This window comes from Schistocerca americana, chromosome 6, assembly GCF_021461395.2.
Source record: "Schistocerca americana isolate TAMUIC-IGC-003095 chromosome 6, iqSchAmer2.1, whole genome shotgun sequence".
Lineage (NCBI taxonomy): Eukaryota > Metazoa > Arthropoda > Insecta > Orthoptera > Acrididae > Schistocerca > Schistocerca americana.
In genome coordinates, this window is record NC_060124.1 from 133,812,604 (window position 1) to 133,834,083 (window position 21,480).

A 21,480-nucleotide genomic window follows, 5' to 3' on the forward strand; every position below is an offset into this window, starting at 1 on the left:
ACAATGGCCAAAGCCTCTTTTTCCACCTGGGAGTAATGGGCCTGCACGGGACTAAGAGTTTTAGATGCAAACGCCAGTGGTTGCTCGGAACCATCTGCGTTGCGGTGGGCCAGGTCCGCCCCCACCCCATACTTCGAAGCATCTGTAGCCAGGACCAACGGCTTATGGGGGTCAAAAGTAGCCAAACAAGGTGCTGACGTGAGGAGGCCCTTCAACGAGGTGAACACTCGCTCGCATGCAGGCGACCAATCAAAAGGAACACCCTTGCGCAGAAGGCAGTACAGGGGGTGGGCTATGGTGGAAGCCGTGGGAATGAACCGGTGGTAATAGGCTATCTTGCCTAAAAAAGCTTGTAACTCTTTCAGCGAAGTGGGCCGAGGAAGGTCGACGATACCTTGGACCAAACTTCCTAGTGGCTGGATGCCGTGCCAAGAGATGGTGTAGCCCACATACTCAATGGACGGTTGGAAGAAGTTTGACTTATGCAGGTTGCAACGCAAGCCCACGGACCTGAATTTGAGAAAGAGGGTACGAAGGTTGTGCAAGTGTTCCTTCGTGCTGCGGCCTGTGACAATTATGTCATCCAGGTAATTAATACAATGAGGGATTGTCAACGTGACGTGCTCAAGATAACGCTGGAATATCGCCAGGGCACTGGATATTCCGAAGGCCAACCGCTGGTATTGGTAAAGGCCAAACGGGGTGTTGACGACTGCCAGCCGTTTGGAGTCCTCATCAAGTGGTATCTGATGATAAGCCTCCGAAAGATCGATTTTCGAAAAATATTGGCCTCCCGCCACGGCGGAGAACAATTCATCAGCACGAGGCAAAGGATAGGTGTCCACCACCAATTGGGAATGAATGGTGGCCTTGAAATCGCCACAAAGACGTAATTTTCCCGAGGGCTTCCTTACAATAACGAGGGGCGAAGCCCACTCAATAGAAGAAATGGGAAGAACGACTCCTAGGGCTGTCAACCAGTCTAGCTCTTCCTTTACCTGAGGGCGGAGAGCCAAGGGAATCTGCCTCGCACGTAGAAAACGCGGGCGAGCCGACACCTTCAACGTTAAGTGAGCTTCAAAATCTGAAACACGCCCCAGGCCCTCCTCAAAAATATCTGGAAAGTCTGAGATCAAAGATTCCAATGATTGATAGGGGATGTCTTCGGAGACCAACTGTATGGTGTCAGCAATAGAAAAACCGAAAGCTTGAAAGGCATCCAGGCCAAAAAGGTTAGTGGAGCTCGCATCACTGACAACAATAAAAGTAATAGGCCGAGTGACTGATTTGTAAGTCACGTCGGTAGTGAATTGACCCAGTAGGGGAATGAACTGTTTACCATAACCGCGTAGACGCCGGTAAACTGGCGCCACGGGGGCGATCCGAGGTCGGAATAAGTTTGTGCATCCAACAACGAAACTGCCGCGCCCGTATCTACTTGCAGTTGTAACCAGTGCAACAGAACCGACACCTGAATAAAGAGTTTGCGTGCCGATGCGTCGGGAGCCTGCCCGATGAAACTTCCTGAATGTCAACGTCCATGTCCTCTGTACCTGCTTCCTTCGATTCTTTGGAGGCTGAGCGGCAAACTTTAGCAATGTGACCTTTTTTATTACATTTGCGACAAACGGCCCAATGCTGGGGGCACTCTGACCGATCATGATGTATATAGCACGCCGCACAGGACGGCAACAGGGGCCAGTGGCCGAAATTCTGTTTACGCGCCGTGCGGGAGCAGCCGTAACGGCCGGATTGTACCGCTCACACGTCGTCCACCCCGGACACAGTGGACGCAGCCGCGCTGCCCTGAACCGCCGCGACGTCACACCACACTTCCAGCTGTTGACCTGCGGCGTGAGAGACTTCATATGATTGAGCAATGGACAGGACTTCCTCGAGGGAAGGGTCTTCTAACTGCAGGGCCCGTTGCCAGACCTCCCTATCAGGGGCTGAACGAACAATGACGTCGCGTACCATAACGTGGGCATACGACTCTCGCACCTGCTCCATGACAAAATGACACTTGCGACTAAGACCGTGCAGGGTAGCGGCCCACGCCCTGTAAGACTGATGGGGCTGTTTCTTGCATTGATAGAACTCGACCCTAGCCGCCACAACATGCGTGCGGCGGCGATAATATGAAGACAGCAATGCACACAATGCGTCAAAAGACAAGGACGAGGGTTCCTGCAACGGCGCTAGCTGCCGCAAAACTTGATACAGTGAGGGAGATATCCAAGGCAAGAAGAGAGCACAACATACCTCCGCATCGCCAACATGAAACGCCTGGAAATGCTGCCGAAGGCGATGTTCATATGCGTCCCAATCCTCCGCCGTCTCGTCATACGGGGGAAAGGGAGGAGGGAACGGCGCTGGAGCAGACGGCGTGGAAAGCAACGCCGGAAGCACCTGTTTCATGGTGGCCATGAGCTCCGTCTGCTGCTCAGCCAAAACCCGCACTAAATCCTCCATGCCGTGGAGAAGCTGCGAAACCAGAACAACGACGCAACACGCAAAAGAACGACCCTACTCATCGCCAATTGTGTAGTAACACTGTTCACGTTTACATCGCACTTCACTTAGCGTAGACCGGGACTGTGTCCTAGGCATGCCCAATGTTAACTGACTGGGCACGGCCCGTGCTGATGGAGTTGTTGTTGTTGTTATGCCAGCAGAGGTCGCGTCCGAATTCTCGCGTGCCCTCTGGTGGACGGGACTCTACTTGCGGCAACTACCGTCCATGACGCGCCGTGCTGATGTGCGTCTCCTGCGAACTTTCTGGTGGCTACTGCAAACACATTCAAAAATTTAGACTAAAAATAAGTAAAACAAACACAGTAGAAATGACTACCAACAGGCAAAGAATAACCTCAAATACATTTCTAGAAGGAGTCAAAGTAGAATGTGTTTCACATTTCAAGTATCTAGGAGGCATTATCTTGAAAGACAGCACCATTAAGCAGGAAATACTCAGCAGGACACAGAAAGCATCCAGTTTTTACAGTCAAATCACAAATCTTCTCTGGGATGATAAAAGGCCATGAAAAGCAAAAGTGACTATGTACCACATCTATTTTGTACCAGACCTAAAATATGATTTAGAAACATGTATCCTACTAAACAAAAACCTCAGCAGAATTCAAGCAACAGAAATGAGATTTGTTAGAACAGTGAATCAAACAACTAGAAAGGACAAAATTAGGAATGAGATGAACAGAAAAGTAGCTGGTATTGAGGTTCCTGTTACCAGTGTCAAAAGAAATGCGGGCTTCAATGGTATTGGCACATTATGAGAATGAACAGCCAAAGACCTGCTAAAAGGGTTTTCGACCTGAGACTCATAGGAAAAAAACCATGAGGAAGACCAAGAAAATACAGGATAGAGACTGTAGGATCTGATGTGGGGGAGAAAGGACACAATTGGTAAGTTTTCCTGGAACAGAAGTGTGGGATCCTGCCCATTCGTCTCTTATAGGGTGCCTAGGAAGCTGTTTCTTGGATAGCTAGACAACGTACAAGCAAATCATATTAATGGAGCTTATTACTGTAATTGAATTGACAGTACTTAACTTTAGTTTCTGCATGATGGGTCACAAGAAATTGGTGACATGCAAATAATCGAAGTCCTTTGGTGTATACAATTTCCATCCAAGCTAATCACACAAGTTCACAAGTCACTGCTATCGTTAATATCACTGTGGCTTTTCTAGTGGAGCTCTTCTAGTGCATCTTCTAGAGCCTCTCTTCTAGTCCGGCTGCGGCTAGGCGGCACATCACTTTCATTCTCTTTGTGTAGAGACCACTTCTGTTATGGTGACGTCCTAGTCAGTGAGCTATTGGCTGACATTGTCTCACAGCCCTCTCTGCTGTATAGCTCTTGATCTTTGTGCCAACGCTTGTCATTACACCAGAACAAGGAGATGTAGGAGTTGGTGAGCAAGCACTTGTACATCACATCTGGGAAACTGGAGTTGAAAAGCGATGGTGATTATCAAATATAGACTGCCACTTCATACTTGATACTCTCATTACATGTGTGTCCTCTGTGTTAACCATGCAGTATGAATATAAATCACTGTCTGACTCTTCCAGTGTGTTTCATTCCCATAACCTGCAATATCTTTGCACAAAATGACAATGCCCAATACTTGAACCAGCTGTATGGTGGCCCTGAGAATGCTATGAGCCGAAGAAGGGTACACTGCCCCAGTTTCTTGTGAGCATATGCAGTGCACTTACAGTAGTAGTGAAATGACCAAAAAAGTAGGGGATACCCAGAAACATCAAAAAGTGTCAGACATTTATATAAACAGACAAAAAACTGAAACAGTGAGGCAGAGGTATCAGATAACAATGAAGTCATTATCATGGTGTCAAGCATACAAAATCAGGAAGCTATGGTCAAACAATGAGGAAATTAAAGAGAAGTTCAAAGACGTTGGTAGTGACACTTAGATATTTTAAAGTCTTGTGATGAACATAGTGGAATAAACATCAAATAATAGACTGCAGTGGTAATTTAAGAGTTGAAAATTTAATGAACTGCTATTTTATATACCAGTATAAATTCTGTTAAATGAAATGTGTAGACCTTCATTGTTCAAACTGTGTACATCACACTTTAATACAATAACTGTATGTTGTTCTGTTCAGGGTTACTTCAGCAGAGGTATCTAGAAGTGTAGAGCGTCTGCTCCCAGAACTATTGTCCAAATCCGGTGACACCACTCCACGGATTCATAATATGGCTGTTCACACCATACTCAGTATGGCAGACTGCCAGGAGGTCAGGTATTGAACTCAGTGCAGTAATGCTCACCAGTTACACAAGTTGTGTGCTGTTGAAAAACATAAAAAATCTGTTGATCCTGCACGATCTCATCTCTTTCTTTAACATGCACATTTCCTTACTTTCTTAAGCCTCTGTATGTCTTCCCGTGGAGGACATTAATCATACCTTGTTTTTCTTGTTTTGGTCATATTACACAACAGGATAGTTATTAGTGCTTGATTCAGTGTTTTTGTCCTCTTAATTGTCAAGTATCTCCGTTTACTGCATTACTATGTTCTTAAAAACTTCCTACAGGAGCAAGACAAGATACCTTACAGTTTACAAGAAGAGTATACACACTCAGAAGCCTCTGTTAGATATGCTAGTCTGCTTAACAGTAGCTTATGAAGAAAACCAGTATCCAACATTTTTGTGAAAATCTAGGATTATAGCCTTTAAGAGTACAATTTTATACAGTAAAAAATTTAAAAATATGTCAAGATAAACTTTGTATTTCCTCTCGAGTTTAGACCAAATAAACTACACTACTGGCCATTAAAATTGCTACACCAAGAAGAAATGCAGATGATAAACGGGTATTCATTGGACAAATATATTATACTAGAACTGACATGTGATTACATTGTCACGCAATTTGGGTGCATAGATCCTGAGAAATCAGTACCCAGAACAACCACCTCTGGCCGTAATAATGGCCTTGATACGCCTGGGCATTGCGTGAAACAGAGCCTGGATGGCGTATACAGGTACAGCTGTCCATGCAGCTTCAACACAATACCACAGTTCATCAAGAGTAGTGACTGGCGTACAGTGATGAGCCAGTTGCTCGGCCACCATTGATCAGACGTTTTCAATTGGTAAGAGATCTGGCAAATTTGCTGGCCAAGGCAGTAGGCGAACATTTTCTGTATCCAGAAAGGCCCGTACAGGACCTGCAACATGCGGTCGTGCATTATCCTGCTGAAATGTAGGGTTTCGCAGGGATCTAATGAAGGGTAGAGCCACGGGTCGTAACACATCTGAAATGTAACGTCCACTGTTCAAAGTGCCGTCAATGCGAACAAGAGGTGACCGAGACATGTAACCAATGGCACCCCATACCATCACGCCGGGTGATACGCCAGTATGGCAATGACGAATACACGCTTCCAATGTGCACTCACCACGATGTCCCCAAACACGGATGCGACCATCATGATGCTGTAAACAGAACCTGGATTCATCCGAAAAAATGACGTTTTGGCATTCGTGCACCCAGGTTTGCCGTTGAGTACACCATCACAGGTGCTCCTGTCTGTGATGCAGCGTCAAGGGTAACCGCAGCCATGGTCTCTGAGCTGGTAGTCCATGCTGCTGCAAACGTCGTCGAACTGTTTGTGCAGATGGTTGTTGTCTTGCAAAAGTCCCCATCTGTTGACTCAGGTATCGAGACATGGCTGCATGATCCGTTACAGCCATGCAGATAAGATGCCTGTCATTTCGACTACTAGTGATATGAGGCTGTTGGGATCCAGCACGGCATTCCGTAACCTAAAGCCTCCAGAAGTGTGTATAAAAAGGGATCTCAGAAAAAGTAAAATGGATTTATTCCGCAGTAAATTAAGTATAATAAGCTGGCCTGTAGACTACAATAGTTCAAGCTCGATAAACTATGACAAATTCTTAAATTGTTTCTTAGAGGTATTTAATGAATCATTTCCTCATAGATATAAGCAAAAGAAGGTTAATGGTAAACTCAAATGGATTACAATAGGAATAAAGATCTCTAGTGCCAGAAAGAGAGAGCTCCACAATGAGTTAAAATCAAACAGAAATCCAGATTTTGTTATTTATGTCAAACAGTATAAAGCTGTATTTAGGAAAGTTGTAGCGGCAGCTAAAAAAATGGCAAATACTAAATTCATATGAGAACACAGAAATAAGACAAAAGCAGTGTGGTCAGTTGTTCAGTCTGAACTAGGAGCCAAAGTAAAAATTCATGAGATTTTGAAAATTAGACATGAAAATGAAATTATAGTAAAGCCTGTTCAGATGTCAAGTTGTTTCAATGAATTCTTCCTAAACGTAGTAAGATCGGATGTGAATATGACATTCTATCAGGGCATCACAAATTTGGAAAACAGCCACAACACATCTTTTAAACAATTTGGAAAAATAACCCAAAGGGATGTGGAAAAGGAAATATTGTCTCTAAAAAACAAAACCTCACATGGGTGGGATGAAATAACAACATCTGTAATCAAGTATGTGTACGATATTATTTCCCAACCACTGTCAACTATTATAAATCAATCTTATGAACAGGGATGCTTTCCAGAGGTATTGAAATATGGTGAGATCAAACCTCTATTCAAGAAAGGATCGACAGAAGATATGGGGAATTACCGCCCTATCTCTCTCTTGCCAGTCTTCTCTAAAGTGTTTGAAAAGATTGTAGCAAAACAAATTAATAACTTTCTTACTGTAAGTGATATAATTTTTAAAAACCAGTTCGGATTCCAATGGGGTAAAAGCACTGCGAATGCTATAAATGAGTTTATCCAAAAAATATGCTCCACGTTAGATAAAGGTAGAAAGGTCACAGGTATATTCTGTGATCTGACTAAAGCTTTTGATTCAGTGAACCATGCATTACTCCTCCACAAATTACAGATGTATGGAATCAGAGACACTGCTTTAAACTGGTTTAGCTCTTACCTGTCAGGTAGGAAACAAAGAGTAATTTTAACTTCAAATGGAACCAATTATTCATCAGGCTGGAAAACAGTTCCCCAAGGAGTCCCACAAGGTTTGATATTGGATCGCTATCTGTTTCTTTTTTACGTAAATGACCTACCACTTGCTATTGATGTTCATTCAGTCTTATTTGCTGATGATACATCAGTTCTAATTGAAAATGAGGTATCTGAAAATATTCCAGAAAAAGCCAAAAATACTTTAGGAAAACTTGAATCTTGGTTCTATCAAAATGGACTAAAACTAAATGTAACTAAAACCAAAATGATGCAATTTGAAGCTAAATCAGTAGAAAGGAGTGAAATAAAGATAACTTGCAATGATCAGGATATCACAGAAGCAAACCACATGAAGTTCTTAGGCCTAAATCTTGACAAAAATTTAAATTGGAAGGTACACATAGATTACTTAGCAAATAAACTGAACAACTTAGCATTTGCAATGTGTATTTTGTCAGGTACCACAAACATGGATACCAGAAAGATAGTTTATCACTGCTACTTTGAGTCAGTTATTTGTTATGGCATAATCTTCTGGGGAAATTCAGCAAATGTCACTAGGCTCCTAGTATTACAAAAGAAAGTAATTAGAAACATGTGTGTTGCAAAAAAACGGGAATCCTGTCGACCACTGTTAAAAAATTTAAAAGTACTATCTATCCCATCACTTTACATATATGAGATGGTGGTGTTCCTATATAGAAATCAACATACACTAGACAATTTCCATTTTGATCACAACTACAGCACTCGCCACAGAGATAACTTCAAACTTCCAACACATCGTTTAAAACTTTATGCCCAAATGCCAGAGTATATGGGGTTAAAAATTTTCAATAAAATATATTTAAAATGGGGATTGGTTCACTGAAAAGATTTCTCTTTACTCTCCTGGTGGAAAAGTGTTATTATTCTGTCGATGAATTCATTGAGGACAGCTTCACAATCTGAACACAGGGATTGTAATACATTTATTATTTTATGTACATGTGTAGCTGTAACTTAGAAATGTAAAATATAATGTAAACTTTTGTATTTCTCTTTAAAAAAGTGAAAAAAGTTTCTTTTGTAAACCTTGACATGTCTCCTGTACATCAAATCAAATGATTTGAAAATTGTATGTAATGAGATGAATAAACCACATAACACATAACATAACACATAACATTACCCTCCTGAACCCACCAATCCCATATTCTGCTAACAGTCATTGGATCTCGACCAACACGAGCAGCAATGTCACAATACGATAAACCACAATCGAGATAGGCTACAATCTGACCTTTATCAAAGTCGCAAACGTGATGGTACACATTTCTCCTCCTTACACAAGGCATCACAACAAAGTTTCACCAGGCAACGCTGGTCAACTGCTGTTTGTGTATGAGAAATTGGTTGGAAACTTTTGTCATGTCAGCAAGTTGTAGGTGTCGCCACCGGCACCAACCTTGTGTGAATGCTCTGAAAAGCTAATCATTTGCATATCACAGTATCTTCTACCTGTCGGTTAAATTTAGCATCTGTAGTACGTCATCTTCGTGGTGTAGAAATTTTAATGGCCAGTAGTGTAGACACCAACAGTAAAAATTTTTAAAACAAACACAATAAGAAGAGGGAGGGACCATATTTAATCCAATAGTTATCATACAGATAGAACATGGAATGAGTTTTGCCTTAGGATGCAAGTTGTGTTGCCATTGTCATATTGGAAGCAGAAAAAAAACAAAGCAGTGTTAAAAAACTTATACAGCAAAGCTTACACAAAATCAGTGGGTAGATATTGAGTTAAACAGAGAAAACCATTTATAAAATAAGAGAAAACTTCATGTGAGGCAACCATTCACTGTAAGCAGGCAGCATCATGCTTACAGAGAAATAATAAATGTTGTTCCATATGTTTCCCTCCTTCCCTCTCTTCACTGCATTGCAAAAAGCCTTCAATAACTTTTTTCCAATCATAGCTTTTGTTAGATTTTTTTATGTAGCTTCACCATCTTTTTACGTGTTTTACTTTGTTTCTCTCTTCTTATATACTCCTTCTTATCACTGAATTTTGTTATACTTTGTAGTTAGTCCAATCAATCTTTAAAATTTTCCAGAGAGCTGCATATTATACCAGTGCACCTCACACGTCCATTAACAAGCAGCATACATCCTAGACTTGCTCTCAGCCGTATTGAGATGGTGGAACAGTTGGTTTTAAGCCACGGTATCTCTACAGACAAGCAAAGGTAATTTGCAGTGCATTTTTCCTGTGTAGTATAAGTAAAGGACGGTAGAAAAAACTTGTAATGATCAAGTATTAGCAGGCTGACAAATATATACAGAAACTGCCAAAAAACACTAACAGCTACAAACAAATGGATTAAAGCCAAGAACTGTACAGAACTGAATGTTACTTGTATCTGTACATTGTTGAATGAGGAAGCCCTGATGCTTTTGTATCAGTCGGTCTACTGTAGCTTTGTAAGTAGAAGTTTTTCTATCTTTATTTGGCATGTAAGTATTACTATTCTGCATACTTGATTAAATCAAAATATTTGACCATATTATTGGAAAGTAGCAAATTTTCAAATGTTGATTGAGACTTTGAGATAAAAATGTCTGTGCTTCCTTGATTTTGTAAAATGATGTTATGAAACAGCCATTATTTCCATGAATGTGTAAATAATCTTCCTGTTGATCTGTAATAATTCTTCTATCTGTGAAAATTGGATAGTATTCATCACATCCAGAGCATTTACCAGTCTACATATTCTTTCTTAACACTGCAAAATAACAAGTCATCATTGTATGTGCCTTTATTGGCCCAGTAGGGACTCAGTAACTCAGACTCCATAAGTGTGCTCGTTGCTCTGCTAGTATCTTAACCTAGTATAATTCAACAGACTTAATTAGCATCCAGTGATCACTGATATCATAATAATGAAATCATTCCAGAAATTATTCTGCCATCATAAAAAACTTATTTCAGTAGTTGCCATCACAAATTATTCCCTTCAACTGACAGACAATATCTCATATGTACAAATATCAAACAATGAGATCCCACTTTTGAACACATTGCTGTCAAATAACACTTTAATATACTTAATACACAGCAATATGCTTCATGACAAAAAAATTCTCTATTTCTGCCTCATCATTCCCCACCCCCTCCATCGGCCTCCCACACACACACACTTTTTTCTTTGTAGCTGTATGTGTTTTTAATGTTAGACTGGAGGGACACAAATGCTTAACATAATTTATTATTTTATTCACTGTTCATATGAGATGTTGTACCAACTATGTTTCAGTGGTTTGACATGCCGTGTACTTGCTGAGTTTGGCTCATCTGGTCTGCATCATCCTGCTGAAGCAGTGCGTAAAGTGGCAGAGAGAGTGCTCACGCTTGTGTACAGGGTCAATCCTCGACTTGTGAGGAAACAGCTGCCACCTGATGATGACATTACTCGGAGGAACCTTCTATATCGTCAGTTGTTTCATGAATTTGATCTCATTGACATGCAGGTGAATAAATAAATGAAAGTCATTCTAAATCATACAATGAAGGCTTTCATGACTGTTTGTCATAGCTGTTGAGGAATCTTGCACGTTGTGTAGTCCATGAAACATTTTCAGTCCTGATGTTTCGTCCAGAGCTATGTTGGACATGTGCAGACATCTTCAGCAAATAAGACTTATCTATCAGTTTAATGGAGGTACTGTATCACTAAGTTTCAGGGCCTCTTCTTTTCTATAAAATTATCCCCATTTTTACATATTTTGATGGCTTCTCTATATAAACTGTGTTTTTCCATGGAAGAAAGACAAACAGTGTTCTTCCAGTAACTGATCAGATTGTGAAGATTTTACAGAAACATAACACCATGCCAGTTTTCAGACCAACAAGGAAAATACATCAGGTCCTTAGATATGTAAAGATGGACACCCTCTTCTATTGGCATGTAGGGTATACAAAATTTGTGTATGTGTGGTAAGGTCTACATTGTAACTAACAAGAGAAGTGTAAATATATGACTGAATAAACACAGAAGTCTTTGCCAACTAGGGAAAGTAGAAATATCAACTGTAGCAGAACATGCTCTTCAATCAGGAAAAATCATGTGAAATTTTTCAAATCCATAATTTTATCAACAATGACAAACTATTCTCCATAGCTACACTGAGAAGCCTTCAAAATGTATAAACATGGGGATGATAAGAAGCAGCTAAGAAACTTGGTGATATGTGGAGAGTAGCTCTACAGAATCAATAGATAAGTTTATCTTTGACAGACAACAATCCGATAGTTAGGTTCAATTCTGACAAGGATGCTCTGTGCCAGTCATGTCTAAGCTTTTATCATACCCTTTTTCACAATATTTATGTCACACATCAGAGTCCAACCCATCAGTCAGCAAGACTCATTGGAACAAGGAGCAGTAATGTAGATGTTCAACACAACTATAAAGACACAACACCAGGAACAAAAATGTTTCATAGACCATGACCACACAATGTGGAAGATGAACTGGCAACTAAGTCACTCTAGATATTGTTTTAAATAAAGAGAAATGAAGCTGTGCACTAATCACTTGAAGATTTGGCAATGCCATTTATAAGTAGTTGCTCAGCCTTGTGGATTAAGTGGAGGAGTGTAGTAACTGGAGTTAGACAAAATGGACTGTAGGGATGTAATGAGTGGTATGAGTGGAGAAGAAAGTTGATTTTCTGTAGCAAAATGAGGATAAAATAAAGGGAACACCACAAAATTAGAGGGTGAAGTTAGCTAGATTTTTTTTAGGGCAGGGGGGGATTGGGGGGGGGGGGGGAGATTAGAGGCTACAAGGCCTCTACAAGAGAGGAATGGAATGGAAATTGATAGAAGAGGAAAGGATAAGAAACAAGTAGGAAGAGGGTAGGTGAGAAGGAAGAGCAGCAGTTCCCACCTGCATAGTTCAGAGAAGCAAGTACTGGGCAGAGGATCCAGATATAAACAGCTGTTGATGTCATTGGTACTGTAATGTGCAGCATGTTCAGCATTTGAGCATGTAATGTCACTAGCCTTTAGTGTGCCTCTTACTTATAGCTCACCGAATGGCCAGTTAAAATTTTGAATAAACATATCAACCATGAGCATATTTAAATTACAATCAGTATCTATTTATCATCACACTCACACACAACTTGATCAGCGTGGAGGCTGTGGTTATCATTAATGTTCACAAAATTAGGTCAATGATCTGCTGAGATTACAGAGAAGCCTATCTATTTGTATGAGTGGCAACTAAATATTGGTTCTTTACATTTCCCCTGAATAAATAGCAGAAACTAACAGAGACTTAACTGAACATGACTGAACTCAAAAGCTGTTTCAGGTTGACTCATTGTTAATATTCATTAATAAATGCTTAGGGATGACTAGGGGCAACTATGAGAATATCACTGAATGAATGTTTGACAGAGACTGAATGTATCTTTGCCCACAGTCACTGTTTAAAGACTCACTTAACTAACTTTTTACAAAATGTTAAAATACAGGTCAATTATATATTTAATAATAAGATAAAAAACAATGGTTGTAGGTAATATGTGTGTACATTTAGAAATGAAATTATTGGGCTGTCTATTGGATTGTTTTCTTTAAATGTCTCAACACTGAGTTCTACTTTCATGATGAGATTTTTAGGTATGAAATTTGTCCCACATTTTCTAGTTAAGTCCACCAAGGTTGTTCTCTAAGCAATACATATATTTGACATATTTAATTAACTAACACATTTTCCCAGTAACAATGCATAATTTAGAGACAGAAAATTCAGAGCTATAAAATGGTAACACTGGATTTTTTGAAAAAGATTTCCATTTTAAAATTCAAGTAACATGTTTATTATGATAACAAAAGTTTTTAACAGAAATATTTCCATAATTACAAAATTTTGTAAGAAAACAAAATGTTTTATATAGAAGAGAAATAGTGCTTCAAAATGAGGTATGTCAGTCCTGAAACAAACAATTCTTAGTGGGGTCAAATTTTATATTGTGATCACCAATTAAATGTAAATTACACTCTTGGCCAGTAAAGATTAGACAAATACAGTTTGTAAAAGAATGTTGGTATTTCATGTACAAGTTTCATATAGCTCGCATAACAAAGCAATCAGAAATATATTTATGTTCTGTGGGTGTGACAGCTAACAAACTGTCAGTCCACATGGATGGCCTCTGCCAAACTGTGGCCAGGAGACAGCTGGACCACCCAGTTACTGAACATGCCACCTAACATGATGTGCTACATGTTAACATCTGCTTCACAGCCTGTGCTGTCTGTATTCTTCTGACCAACAACAGCTTTTCTCAGCTGTGTAGGTGGGAACTCTCCCTAAAAATGAATCCTTGAATTCCATATCCCCTCCGGCCTCAACCTTCACTAGTCCCTGTTCAACAGCTGCCTATCTCATACTGTTCCCACTCCAGTACTAGACGTGCCTTCTGTCTTGTCAGCACACCTACATAGACCTTTTCCCTTCTCTAATTCTCTCCTTTCTCCTATCTCCATCCTTCTGCCCCTCCCCCTTCCCCAGCACAGCCTCCTGATGCAGCACCTAACAGCCCTATCCTGTCCAACTACGTCCCTGCATGCTCCCATTGGCATCTTCACCCACCCCTGCCCTGCTATCCCTCCCCTTCCCCAATCCATCCAGTCCCGTGTGTGTTTTTGTTTGTTTTCTGAAGAAAGACTTCCTCTGAAAGTTAAAATATTCCATGTAGTGAGTAACACTCTACTCTTTCCATATTACTGTTATTTTATTTATGCTAAGAGTGATATCAGAGCAAGTGGGCTGTTACTACTGCATTTGAAGCAGTAAAGTTGGTGGTGAGCTACAGTTTGATGGGAGCGATTGATGCTGGCAGACACAGCAGGCTAATTATTAGTTGCAACAACAGATCAAAAATATCCTCATGAATTATTTATATGCTGAATGCTGCAGAGTAAGCACAGTACAGCTGGTACATTATGTGACTGCTTTCACATTTAGTCCTGTAATCGAACTGGATAGAACTGCCTACTGTGGGAGATGGTGGGTGGGTGTATGGGACATGTCTTTAAACCAGATTTCCTGCAGAGGAGTGACATGTAAGTGCAGGAGCAGGGCTGGTATAAGGATGATGGGTGGGTGACAGGACTACTTTGACTGACGAAGGTAGGATTTTGGATAGCATATTTCACATTACAAGGCACTAAAAGAAGTATTCAAAGCTCTGGATAAAGGTGTGATTTAATGTCACTGTGTCTGGATAATATTAAGTGATGAGCATTCTGAGTGATGCCTGTTTCACAATGACAATAGGTTTGTTGGTGTTTTATGAAGAGATAGCACAGAAAATCTGTTTTTGGGTTGCAAAGTAGGACATTGTGTGTCAGCATATTTGGATAACTCCTGCTTTCTACTGTAGATGCAGCACCTATAGGTCCCATGGATTCAATGGAGTAACTTTCTGGCTGTTAGAGCATTGAATATGGACAGAGGTTTGAGAAGTTCGAGATCAACATCAGAAAAGGTGACTCACTGAGGTAAGGAAGACAATGTGAAGCAGATTTGTGGGTAGGAAAGAATATAAGCTGTCCTCATTATGGGTCCACATCATGTGGATGTCATCAATGAATCTGACCACACAAGGGATTTAAGGTGTTGGGTGGAAAGGAAGAATTTCTATAAGTGGCCCATAAACAATTTGGCATGGAAAAGGACCATGTAAGTGCACATGGCAGTTACACAGATCTTTTTATTATAGATTTGGCATTCAAAGGAGAAATAATTGTGGATCAGAATAAGGTTGCATTGCAGCAAAGTCAAGGGGGATCTTGGCATACAGTGATGGAGTGTCCACAGTGAAAAGCAAGGGTTATGGTTGTAACAGGCTGAAAACCATGGTAAGGCAGTAGATGAAAGAAGTTTCTGGGGAATGTGGGAGGTGAAGTAGGTCATCATGCCACTGTCTTGGGACTGTGAGTAGTTGAATAGGCAGTTGGATGGTTTTGGTAATAGCAGTTATCTCATAAAATTAGCTTGCATAGTTTCATCAAATGGTGTTGAGAGAGTTGTTCTAGCAAACGTCTCAATCTCAAAGACAGGATGCAGGCAGTTGCACTCACAGAGTCATAAGATTTTGTAAAAGGAGCAGAAGCAGTTAAGTAAGGTCTGTGCTTGGATGGTGTGATTGTGTATGACCAGACTGGCAAAATTCTTAGAATTTGGATTCTGAAAAAGTGAAATCATTGTGAAAGGATGGATGGCAACCAACCAAAGGAGTTCAGGAAGAGTGTTTGGGACTCTCTTTGGATTGAGTGAAGCCAGTGTTTTTGAACTGTTAGAGTCAGAATGAGCCAGGGTTCACTTATAACTGGTCAAAAACAAAGTGTGTTGAAAGAGGAATCAAGAATGAAAATGCAAAAACAGAATACTTTTGAAAATAAGTGAATGCTGTAATGATAAATGGAGACAGGAGTCAAAAATTTAGTAAACCACCATAGAAAGTTAGAAAGCACATATTAAAAATGTTCACTTGGTAAGCTGTCTAAAATTTAAACAAATATTCACAATTAAGAATCTGAGCTGCTGGTATCTTATGTAATGTATATTGACAGAAGAAATGAGAGTAAGAGTCCAGAAGAAAAAAATCCCAATAATAAAATAAGTGCCTTGCCAAGAGAGTATTGTGCTTCAGTGTGGCAATTGTTTATATAATTGGCTATTATAAAAGTAAGCATTAGATCTGAGCAACAATGGGTGACCAGTATAGATATGGAAAGAAGCAGAATGTTTTGTGTGCCCTACTTCAATCAAGTGCATGTGAGTTGCTGCCTATCTTCATTTTTTGCTTATTGTTTCCATCATGGAATTTCCATTAATGTAGTAAATATTATCTTATCATGATCTAAATCAGCTATTGGAAATAATGAGCATTATTAATAGAACTATACCACAATGACTACACTTGAAAAAGCTGTTTTTGTAAAATAACTTATTTTTTCTGTTGCAGTTTTATATTATGAACTTTTCCTGCAACTGTTTTTGTAAAATTATTGTTATGTCTAATGTCTGCTTTCATAAAGTAATTACTACATTCTATGAAAATACATTCGTGTCATTTCACATCCTAGCATTTCACACTCATTAAAGGATCTAAGGAATATGTAAATAAACAAAATAAATAAATACAAACAAAAAAGATGTAGAGTATATGTATAAAATTACAAAAATTTTATATATTAATAGTAGTTATATAGCAGCTGCCAAAACAAGAACAACTTTAGTAGTACTCAGAGGGTACAAATTACAAAACACAGTTGATCTCATTCTATTGGCACAGAAATTATTTTAATGTTTTAAAGGAAAGACATTAAACTACATTTTCTAAATTTTTCCCCATATCTATTATTCTAGTTATTTCTATTTTGACACATTATCTTGAAACTGTTAACATTTAGTTTTTTATTTAATTTGAAATGTACTTTTGTTTTCTACACCACCAGCTTCACCAGTTTTTGTACTGGAACTGTGGTAATTATGAAATATTTAGAAAAATTAGGAAATCTGATTGTGAATGAATAAATGTACATGACAGCTTCTGATCAATACTTTATCATACCTTATGCTGCATGCCTGTGAACTTTTTTAGATATATCCAGCTGCTTGTTACATCCGCGAAGCTTAACTAATTTTGTTACTTTAGTTTACCGTTACAGCAAGTAATTATTTAAGAAAGTGAACTGAGTACCATCAAAAGCAATACAGTGGGTAGTTTTCCTAATGCAGTGTCAAATGATCCATGTAACAGTGCAAAAAAAAGGAATAGTAACAAAATTTTACAATATTTTCTTGTTTGTTGATGAGTGATTTATGGCAAAACACTTTCAGCGGAAGAGGGAGGTCCTAGAAAGAAACAGGCAAGTGGTTCGCGCAGCTGCACAAGTTACAAACGTGTCTACAAGTCCTACAAACAATGCAAATGTCAACAAATCACCTGGCCATCAAACAGGTAGCAGTTCCTCATCAGCAAGTATAATAACCTCACCAAGCGATGCATCTCAGCAAGACGTCAGTGATGACAAGTAAATATATTTAAGTACAAAATAATTTCTAAGGAGTCAAGTAGGTTTCCTGTGTAGCTCCTCTAAAATGATTCTACTGTTGTCTCTGTGGAAATGCAGTTCTGAAACTAATAAATAAATTAATTTAAATATGCAAATATCTGATCAGCATCTATATTACTAAATGGCATACCCAGTGCATGGCTCCAGTTACAAGTTGCCTCTCTAACAGCTTCCAGTGGCAACAAAAACTTGATTTTCAATATTTCATATAGTTATTGACTGACTTTAAAAATTTAAAATACTATCATAATCTACTCATTAAAAAGCATCATCTGATGTTAAAATTTTAACACAGTAATACAAGTATCACAATTAGAAACTCTGTATAAGTCTCACTCAGATTATATTCATTGAGCATTTGAAAATGAGAGCATTTAGCAACTTCCACAATATTTTAAACACAATTTCAAACCTTTCTAAACTTTTTCTCACTATATGCATGACATCAAGTATTTAACACAAAAAATTCCAGAAATCAATTTTGACACTTCAACTGTAAAGGACAAATATATAATGAGGCTTAAAAAAGCAACTTCTAGATTAAAACTAGGCACTTGTAACTGGGATATTAACCTAAATGAAGCACTGTTCAGCTTGAACTTTACAAGAAGCACAGAACATCCACTTGTTTATAAGAAGAATAACAGAAATAACATTTTAATTGTTGCAGTTTATGTGGACAACATTTTAATTTTCAGTAATAATCTACCAGGGAAGGAAATCTTCAAAAAGAAACTCAAAGAGTAATTTAAATGGAGAGAGCTCAGACAAGTGACAAATTGCTTTGGCATCAGAGTCACAAGAGATCACAAAAGAGTCTAGTGGGTGGATCAGTCTCATTATATAGAACAAATCTTAAATAAACACAACATGAAGGATTGCACTTCAATGTTGATGTATGCACATATGGGAACAAGAACTGACCTCGCGTATTCAGTCATAGTTGCTAAGTTGTTTCAGCACCACAGTTGCCCTATCAACTACTGAAGCTAAATACAAGGCCCTAGCCTGAGTTTGTCTTGAGAGACTCTGGCTACAAAGGTTAATAAAAGAAATCTGTTCAAGTCCTGAAGGTGGCGGCCAGTGGTAACAAAGATGCAGTTGACTTAACCAAAACAAGTGGTTGCAGTGGAAGAACCAAGCATATCAATATCAGACTTAATTTTTATTAGAGAAAAAAATAGACTCAAGTTACGCTAGAACAAATCCTGGTGGAGCAGATGCTTACTGTTATGATGACTAAGTCACTGTCAAGAATACAATGTTGATGGGATCTGCATAATTGAAACTGATCGACTTAAGAATACTGATTAATCCAATGCCAAAGGATTACACTTAACAAACACTCTTTATTCAATGAAGGCAAGAGGTTAATTGACATGTAACACAGAGTGGCAGTTCAGAATAATATATAAAAACATAAAAACACAGGAACAAATATCATGCATGGAGAAGGCAAAAGCACACACCACAAAAAATCAGTTTTCCTGGTGTTGATTGCGGGACTCTTTGACAGCCACAATTCACTTATTACATATGAAAAACACACTGCCTCTGGCAGCCTGTAACGAACTACCATGATGGCTGCAATTCACCTGTTACACCATGTGACACTGCACCATGCACACACTGTGTGAGCACTTCATTTCTGTGCGCTAGCGTGTAACAACTCCCTCAGAAGAAACTGTGCATCAGTATCAAGGAAACAGGCAGGGAAGTGAACACCACATCTGGAGCAGTTCACTCAAATAGATGGATGTTCTGTGGATGGCTGTAGTGGTGGTGATGGTGGTGGTGGTGGTGGTGGTGGTGATGGTGGTGATGGTGTTGCTTGGGGCTTTTTCTGGCATGTTCTGATGTCTCTATTGGGTAGTGGACTGTGATGTTTCTTGAAAATTGGGTACAGGCTTGACTCTGTTCAGGGAAACAGTCATTGGTTTACTGTTCACCAATATGTACATTGTCTGCATACTTCTCCATAATGTGCAGTATGGACCAGTGGTTGGAGGCTGCAATGGTGGTTTTATGTTGTTGGTGCAGAGTGTGACATGAGAGCAGTGATCCAGGTCCTGGTGCAGGCAGCGTGCTGTGACGTGAAGCCTCAGAGGATGGATCTATGTGACAAGGTTCCACAGGTGACATGAGAAGTCCAGTCGGTCTAGTGCAGATATTTTCATTGTATCAGCATTGAAAAATTCACCAGACAGACACAACGTCCCTGTGTAAACCATCTCCATGGTCAAAGAATCAAAGTCAGCTTTATAAGTTGTTTGTAGGCCTAGTAGAACCATTGGAAGAGCTGAAGTCCATGAGTTTCCATGGCACATGAGCATCATATTCAGGGTATGATGCAAGTGCTCAACCATGTCATTGCTAGTGATATGGTAACTGGTGGTATTGTGGTGGATCTACCTGCAAAACTTGGCAAGCCAGTAGAATGGGTCCAACTCAAACTGCCATCCATGGTTGGTAGTGTTACGCTGCGGGCACATAAGCCTCATTAACCACACTGACACAAAGGTAGAGGCTAACATTTCTGCAGTAAAATTGGCACTTCTTTTGCCCAGTGGGTAAAACAATCAGTCGTTGACAAAAGGTAGCATTGACTGCTCAAAGGAGGAAGCCCCACAACGTATAGATGTACATGGGCAAAACATACAATTGTATCTAGAAAGTTGCCAACTCAGACATGCATACATTGAGGCTTTTTACACCTTTGGTATTGCAAACATGTCCTTGTCCATGCTCAACAGCCCTTTTCCATGCTTGGCCACACAAAGCAGTGGAATAGGGGTTATGAATTCTGTTGAAGGCTTGTCTTTGTTATCCATGAGAGACATTGCAGTAGAGCTTGACATCTTCTCCAGGAACTGCAGTTCTAATGATGACACATCATTGTCAAGAAACGTTTGGAGTTTCTCATCTTCTTCTTGTCCTCAGGCCAACGGAAAAAAGTGGATACCACTCATCATGAAAGACAGTCACTACATTATCAATTCCCAAAAAGTGCTGGATGTCAGTAGTGAACTGGGCTATGAACCCTAGGTGGTTGAATTGGTGAGGAGAACAGTTGGCATTGTTCCACTTGAATGCAAAGGTCAGTGGTTTATGATCTGTGAATATTGTGGACATTCGAGCTTCGGTTTGAGGGTGAAAGTATTTCTCCTCTTCAAATACTGCCAGGAATTTGTGGTTGTAGGTGCTCCACTTTCTCTGAGATGGTAACAGCTTTCATGAGAAGTATGCCAGTGGTTGCCATAAACCTTCCTCCAGAGTGTAGCACCACACTGATAGCCATCTGTCTTGCATCCACTGCTAATGCGAGAGGTGCATTGAGCTTAGGATGAGCTAGATTAGATTAGATTAATATTAGTTCCATGGATCATGAATACGATATTTCATAATGATGTGGAACGAGTCAAATTTTCCAATACATGACATAATTAAGTTAATTTAACAACATAATTAAGTTAATATAACAACTTTTTTATTTTTTTGTTTTTTTTATTTTTTTTATAATTTTTTTTCTTTTTTTCTTAATTTATATCTAAAAATTCCTCTATGGAGTAGAAGGAGTTGTCATTCAGAAATTCTTTTAATTTCTTCTTAAATACTTGTTGGTTATCTGTCAGACTTTTGATACTATTTGGTAAGTGACCGAAGACTTTACTGGCAGTATAATTCACCCCTTTCTGTGCCAAAGTTAGATTTCATCTTGAATAGTGAAGATCATCCTTTCTCCCAGTATTGTAGTTATGCACACTGCTATTACTTTTGAATTGGGTTTGGTTGTTAATAACAAATTTCAT

The 21,480-nt window shown here is 39.5% G+C and overlaps 1 protein-coding gene across 1 annotated transcript in view; it reads left to right on the forward strand.

Annotated features, from left to right (window-relative positions):
* The window catches only part of LOC124619660 (centrosomal protein of 104 kDa), a 445,308-nt gene that overhangs the window by 382,649 nt on the left and 41,179 nt on the right, over positions 1-21,480 (forward strand). The window contains exons 10-13 of the mRNA XM_047146190.1: positions 4,654-4,791; positions 9,627-9,758; positions 10,827-11,040; positions 17,436-17,629. Coding sequence (XP_047002146.1) covers positions 4,654-4,791; positions 9,627-9,758; positions 10,827-11,040; positions 17,436-17,629 — 678 coding nt within the window. The remainder of the gene's footprint in view (positions 1-4,653; positions 4,792-9,626; positions 9,759-10,826; positions 11,041-17,435; positions 17,630-21,480) is intronic.